Raw genomic sequence first — 7,772 nt, 5'->3', positions numbered from 1 at the left:
TCCCCTTTTTGTTAGGGAAGGTGGGGGACAATATCTCACTCAAAGCCATCAGACAGCAAATTCTTTATTTCATTAAGCAAGCAAATCTGGAATCAGTACCTAAGGTCCATGATGTTCGTGCGGTGGCCACTTCCACTAACTTTTTTCATTATATGAATTTTGATGAACTTAAGAAATATATGGGTTGAAATCACCAAAAGTATTTAAACGCCACTATCTTAAGTCTTTAGAGGCCCTTAAATTTTCCACAGTTGCAGTGGGTGGTGTGGTCCCCCCTGGTCCAACTCAAGTTTAGTTTATATGAATTTAATCCCTGACCCCCTGTCTCACCTGCTTGCCCTGCGTCTTCCATTGGGTCAGTTCTGCCCCTTAGCCTAGCCCATTTATTTCCACAATGCCTCAATGTCATTTATTTTGTTAGCCTTAAGTATACTAGTTGGATTAATACCTAGTATTCAAAAATTTTTTATCTGAATACCTGAAAATTTTACTGTGTATTTATGAAATTTTTTACCTGTGTGCCTCTGAATCCTATTTTTGTGATAATGTTTGAATTGTCTGTATTAAAACACAGTGAAGTTTTCTTTAAATGTTTTATTTTAACTCCGTTTGTGTACTCTCTGAGGCGGGCCACCAAGCTCTCATATAGTTAATTCTCTGTTACTATTTCACTGGCTGACACAGGTCGACCCAGAAGGGATTTTGACAAAGGAAAAATCTATTTCTGGGGAAGACCTGTGTCACCCAGTGACCCATCCCCTCGCTTTTTTCCCCGGGTGAAATACTCAGCTTGGTAGAGGCTAAATTTGGAATGACGTGTCAGTCTCGTGATGACGCCTACTTGGCGGTCGGGTGAGTATTCCGAGTTACAGGTTTGTAACAGCTCATCCAATTTGGGTCTTTGAGAATTGAGAAGTCTATTGGACGAAGGCCTGTGGAAGCGTAATAGCTCACCCCCGGTATATACCGACATCTGTATGAGATGTTCGAACTGGAGGAGTAGTAACTCCAGCATCCTACATAGCTTTTTTTCTCTGGTATATATAGCAGTCTTAAACCTAGAAATGTGCTAATTGGAACCAATTTCACTGGGTGACACAGGTCTTCCCCCAGAAATAGATTTTTCCTTTGTCAAAATCCCTTTTTTATTCAGTAGCCTTTTGGCATACCCCATGCTTATATTCTCAACACTTGACTTTTGAAGAGCTCCTCCTTTCAAGTGGTATTGTGGACAAGTTTTATTTTATTTATGATTTGAATGACAGTTAGTGCACTTAGCAACTTGTGTGAAAGTTCCATGTCCTGGTACAGAGCCATTATCCATATGTGTTTATAAAATTCTTCCATCGTTTTATATGGCATAAAAAGACTGTCATAATGGCATTCTACATTCTATCAAAATAAGTTGGACATTACATTTTATTTTTTACTCTAATTATTTGGAGTTAACCTGATTTCAGGTGATTGAATAAATGTTTAAATTCAAAAGTTGAATTACCATTTTCAGCGTGGAGGCAATCATTGATACAGGTATTTATGTCAGACATCAGCAATGTTGGAGGATTATTAATTGGTCCAGGGGTACTTGTATCCTTAGAAGTAATATTATTAATTGGGAGTGGGGAGGATGGGTGAAGGCTGAAATTTTCAGTGACACCAGTGGGAGCTGATTCCCTAAGTCCACTTCCTACCCTAAATATAAGGATTGGCACTAGCATAACATGATTAGGTGGCTAAAGTGTGGGTCAAATCAGCTTGAGGGGGCAAAGCATATTACTTAAATAAAATCATTCCCACACTGATCATGTTGGCGGGCAAGCCAAATAGAAAGCAGAATCCTACCCTCACAAACCAGGCCACTCTTGGAATAGAATAGAATATAGAAATTAAGCCAAAGGCCAAGCACTGGGATCTATAAGGTTCATTTAGCACTGAAATGGAAATTGACAGTACAGTAAAAAGGTTTGAAAGGTGTAACAGGAGGAAAACCTCACAGCTGCACTATGAATCAATTGTTAGGAGATGTTGGAAAGTAAACTGGAAGAAAAAGAAAATGAATGGAAGTACAATGAAAAGAATGAAAGGGGTTGCAACTAGGGGCCAAAGGGACACTGTAAAGAACCTTAACCCTCAAAGTCTGGGCTAAACTTAAGGATGGCCAATTTAAAGAAAACATATCAGTGGACAGAGGAAGATATGCATATGTACAAGGTATAAGAAAAAAATTATAAAAAATTTTCTGTACCTTCCAGGGGAATTTTAAAGTGAATATTTCTAACCCTTTGCAGGGCCTCTTTTCCAAAAGAATCATAAAAATATGCTAATTTTACCAAGTTATAAGTGTTTTTTTCTAATCTTTTTGTATTTTATATTGTAAAATTATAATTACAGTTCACACAATATCATAACAGATAAGAACTAAAATCATTTATGACCCATGGAAGTGATCTGAACACTTTTCCCGCAAAATTCGTTCAAACTGTATGGCGCAAAATCTTGAACATATATATATTGTGTTTGTGACCCAGAATCCACCCCAAAGCTATAAGTAAACAAATATGTCACCTGACCACAATGGGTTAAGTAATGCCTACAGTGCACATCATGAGGTACACCGATGGCACTAAACCCCTATGGGAAGCCCACCCCCAGAATTCGTGGTTTAGTGGGAAATGAATCCCACCCTTGAGATGTCAAAATGACCAGCATACTGATACCTCTCAGATATGACAAATTTTAAAAATAATTTGTATTTTTCCTGTGTATGCAAACCATTGCTTTTCATACCTGGAGTCCTCCTGCAGCATACATGTATGGATGGCCATGAACTGACTTGAGAAGACAAGAAATACTGCAGTTAGGCATAGGGCATCACGCTCACTCCTTACCAGCCTACCCATGCCATTGGTGGCTCTGGCCTGACTGAGTGTATGTTAACCTAGAAGAGCAGTATGAAGCAGGGCTGTAGAGGTGCGTTTCCTCCTATATGAAAAGCTATGGTTTTCATACCTAGGAAAAATACAAATTGTTTTTAAAATTTGTCATTTGTTCCTACGGGCATAAAAACCTCACTTTTCATATGTGAAGGCTCACTTTCAGGTGGAAGCTAGTTGTACCTAATGCAAGATTTTACAGGTATCATGCCCTTCAGTTCCCTTCTGGCAGTACATGAACCTGATGACCTTCTCACCCTGTGTGAGAGACCTTAACCCTACTCCAGTGCCATCCAATGAACCAGAACCCATCCTGTCAGTTGCAGACATCCCAGTGACTGGTAGGGGAAAAAACACCTCCTACCGGTCCAACCATTCCTGTTGGCCTTATGACCAAGGGGTTTGTTCTTATTACTGAAACTATGCTAATACCTTATGTCATTACTTACCTTTCTCCTACCAGGTCTTCTCATCCTCTGTTGCATGGGATTATCTTTTCCTGCTCACCTACCAAAGGAGTGGGGAGCCACTTTTTTTCCGGGCAGAACGTTAAAGGTATTCCTATGTCCTTCCGTCACGCTGCTTTTTGGGCTTCTACCATTGGACCCAACTTGAATGCTCTGAGGGCTTGTGTGCGACATCCCCGAGATAGAATGCTGTGGAGGTGGCTGTCTCTCCCAGTCTGCTACCTTCATTGCTTAAAGGACAGAATGTTTCTTCTGGAAGACCACTTAGGGGTCTATGCACCTAATGTCATGAGCTTAACTTTATACAGCAGGCTCTCCCTTCTCTGGTTAGCACCGATTGCCCTTGTTATCACTTATCTTATACAGGAGATGGTATTTCTTGAGACCACCTTCTTTCTAGTACAGAATCACCCTATTTACAAATGAATTACGTTCCAAATGGCTGTTCGTATCTTGAATTGTTCGTGAATTGGTCTTCACACCTATTTAAGTACAGTATGATATAAAGTCAATACAGTATGGTATGTTTTTTCATCTTAAAACACAATGCAGTACTGTACATACAGTACAAGCAGTCCTTGACTTACTATGGTTCAAGTTGCAATATTTCGATGTTACGATGGGTGATAATGGTTACGATATTTTTGATGTTGCGATGATACTGATACAAAAAAATTTTAAATCTTGCGCGATGGGCTCAGGCACCAGCATATGGTACGATACATTACCCCGAGAGGCTGGGATGTGCGAATCTCTCACCCTGACCTATCTCATTCATGCTCGCCATCTACAGATTAAAGTTGGGTCAGTGTGAGTGTGTGATTTTTTCTGTTTTGAATTGTGTAAAACTCAAATTTGTGTAAGATCAGCATGTCTTCCAAACACCCAAGTGAATCTCCTGCTGATTGTGTGACGAAGAAGAGGCATTCCATCCCTTTAGAGCATAAAATGAAAATTATCAACCAGCAGGTTGTGGGAAAGGTAGTCACGACCATAGCATGTGATGAGCATCTATCACAGTCAACGGTATACATCATCATTGAAGACAAGAAACGGATAATAGACACTGTAAAGGCATCTGCTTCAATTCATTCCATGATTATAAAAAAGAAGAGATCAGTGCCTTTGGAAGAAATGGAGCAGTTACTGGTCACATGGATGGAGGACCAGATACAAAAGCGTATGCCACTCGGCCTCTTAACCATTCAAACAAAGGCACGCTTGCTTTTTGAGGAACTTAAGAAAAACTATGATGATACCCACACCAAAGATTTGGTAGCAAGTCATGGCTGGTTTCAGCATTTCAAAACCTGCCATAATTCTAATAGTGTGAAAATTAGCAGTGAAGTAACAAGCGCTGATGCCGAAGGAGCTGCTAAATTTAAGGATGCTTTGCATAAGATCATCGTTGATGAAGGGTACTTGCTGGATGAAATCTTCAATGTCACAAAACAGGGCTGTATTGGAAGCTGATGCCTGAACGGTCCTACATCCACAAAGAGACGAAAATGATGCCCGGGTTTAAGGCATACAAAGATCGACTGATTCTTTTGCTTGGGGAAAATGTAGCTGGGTATAAACTCAAGCCATTCACGATTTATCACTCCACAAATCCGAAGTCATTATCAAGAATCAGCAAGCATACACTTCCTGTGCATTACCGGCATAATAAGAAAGCATGGATGACTGCATTCCAATTGGAAGACTGGTTTGTGCATTGCTTTATTCTAGAAGTGAAGGAATATTGTAGGGAAAACAACATCCCCTTCAAAATTCTGCTGATTCTTCACAATGCTCCCAGCCACCCTCAGCACATTGGAGATATCAATGAGAACATAAAAGTTGTTTCTGCCACCAAACAACTTCTCTCATACAACCCATGGATCATGGCGCTGTGGCTACATTCAAGGCCTATTATCTTCAGAACATGTTTGCTCAGGCTGTTGAGGCTATGGACAATGAGAACAAAGAGCTTACAACTTTCTGGAAAGAATTCACTGTTCTGAATGCCATTCTGAATATTAGAAGGGCGTGGAAGGAGGTAAAGAAAGAATGTATGAATGGGATTTGGAAAAACCTGCTAAAGGTGTATGTGAACTCACTTAAAGGTTTTGATAAGGATGGAGCAATTGTGGAAATAAAAAAAAAAGTTTATCACTTGGGAAAAGTTTAGATTTAGAACTTGAAGAGGAAGACATCCGAGAGCTCGTAGATGTACAAGGTGTAGAGCTAATGGCAGTAGATTTAACTGGGCTTGCAGAAGAGAGAAAAAAAGTAGAAGAGGAAGAAGAAATTGAAGAAGAGCCAGAGCAAAAGTTTATGACAAAGACAATGGCAGAGGCATTTGCCTCAATTGAACATGATATGAAACTGTTCAGTAAAATGGATATGAATTTGGAACAATTTGCTAAAGTTGAGAGAGGACTTCAAGTCTTTCTTGCATGTTACCAAGTCATTTATGAAGAACAAAATAATAAAAAAAACAGACTGTGCAAGCTACAATGGATGCCTTCCTTAAGAAAATGACTCCAGTGCTGTCCCCTTCCACCACATTTGAGCCTCAACCTTCTACAACTCGTGAACAAACAGCTGAAGAGGAGCGAATTGATGAACCTGCTGCTTTATCATCGTCATCCTCCTCTTCCGATATTTACTAGTTCAACTTAGCCATCAACAGCCTGACACCATTCCAGTCTAGTTCAACTTAGCCATCAACAGCCTGACACCATTCCAGTACGCCAACGAAGGACTGAATCTTGGTGAGTACAGTACACGTCCGATTCTTTTTTGTGTTATGCAATTTCTCTGTTTGTACTGTATTATCATAAGTCAATCTGCATTGAACCTCCAGAATTAGCTGGTATTAATAATTAAAAATAAAAAGAATTTGTAACAGTACTGTACAGTACAGTACCATATATGTATAATGTATACTGTATAGTGTAGGCTAGGCTACCATATATGTACAGTACTGTAGATTATACTGTATAGTGCAGGCTAGGCTGCCTCCGACTAATGGTGGATCCACTGTAATGCATCCCCATCATAAGTAGGGGATTACCTACTGTATTTTATACAGCACAGTACTTAATTAATATGAATGATACATAAAACCTACTGTAAATAAATTGTGATGATAGTACTGTACAGTTGTTTTTCTTACCTTTGAAACTGGTAGCGTAGGCTTGAGGTGATGGATGAGCGGAGGAGAGGTGGTGTGGAATTGCAGGGGCAGTGGGTCATCAATGTCAATGTCTTCTTTGGCAAGGATTACTTTGGCATCACTTCATCTGAGGAGGAAGCAGTCAACAGAGGTGGGGAGGGTCTTGAGGTTGAAGGCACTGGTTTAAAGAATTGGTCCAAGGAAGTTTGCAATGTTTTTCTTTTCTTTTCATCGTACGAGATGATAACACTGGATAGCATCGCTGATGGTTGTTGCTACTTTTGAGAATCTCAGCATTTGGATGCTGATTCTCAAAAATATTTAAAGCTCTTTCTATAAGAGAAAACTCCTCGGCCATCAATTTCGTTTCAAACTTCTTTAAAGAAAGAGTTTCTTCTTCTCCATGTTCTTTTGTTCTTTGCATTTCTTCCAGCTTCAATGATCTTCATTTGTTAACTCCTCTGAATGAGACTCAAACAGCTCTTCAAAGTCCTCTTCCCCTAAGTCAAGTTGTAGCTTTTCACTGATGTCAACGAGACTGTTAACAATTCCCTTTGCCTCCTCTTCCTGATTAAATCCTCTGAAGTTGTTGACAAATGTGGGCATATAGCCTTCCATGCTCCACTCATGTTGATCCCACTTACTTCACACATTGCAGCAACAATATTCTTGGTGCAATTATAAATGTTGTATCCCTTCCAAAAGTCGGGTAAGGTCACACCAGGGTCATTCACTTCCTTCAGTGCTTGCCTGTAAGTATGATGAGTGTAATATTTCTTGAAATTGGCTATTAAACCTTGATCCATCAGCTGAAGGAGTGAAGTTGTGTTAGGGGGTAAATACACAATTTTCACATCCGGATGGAAATCATCCAAGTGCGGTGGGTGCCCAGGCCATTATCCAAGATTAAGAGATTCTTGAAAGGAATCCCACTCCTGTGGCAGTACAGCTATATAACAAGAGTCATCCAGGCTTTGTTATTGGGTGTCCAGATTATGGGTAGAGAGCTCTTTGTGATGTTTTTGAGTGCCCGTGGATATGTAGCACGGTACACTAAGAGCAATTTTAGCTTGAAATCTCCCGATTCGTTGCCACCCAGCATTAAGGTTAGCCTATCCTTCACTGTCTTAAATCCTGGCATTGTCTTCTCTTCACAGTTGATGCATGTTTTTCCTGGAATTTTTTTCCAGGGAAGGCCTGTCTCATCAA

General features: G+C 40.0%; 1 protein-coding gene across 1 annotated transcript; it reads left to right on the top strand.

Annotated features, from left to right (window-relative positions):
• Nucleotides 1-4,270: 4,270 nt before the first annotated feature.
• On the top strand, nucleotides 4,271-4,873 carry LOC136837289 (tigger transposable element-derived protein 1-like). Its single transcript, XM_067102026.1, has one exon. It carries the CDS (start codon nucleotides 4,271-4,273, stop codon nucleotides 4,871-4,873), a length of 603 nt encoding a protein of 200 aa, XP_066958127.1.
• Nucleotides 4,874-7,772: the final 2,899 nt, after the last annotated feature.

This window comes from Macrobrachium rosenbergii, chromosome 58 (genome assembly GCF_040412425.1).
Source record: "Macrobrachium rosenbergii isolate ZJJX-2024 chromosome 58, ASM4041242v1, whole genome shotgun sequence".
NCBI lineage: Eukaryota > Metazoa > Arthropoda > Malacostraca > Decapoda > Palaemonidae > Macrobrachium > Macrobrachium rosenbergii.
The sequence above is the reverse complement of the archived record's forward strand: the minus strand, read 5'-3'. Positions and strand labels throughout refer to the sequence as shown.

Coding starts and splice junctions, on each gene's coding strand:
- LOC136837289 (XM_067102026.1), top strand. CDS start 4,271: ATGTCTTCCAAACACCCAAGTGAATCTCCTGCTGATTGTGTGACGAAG.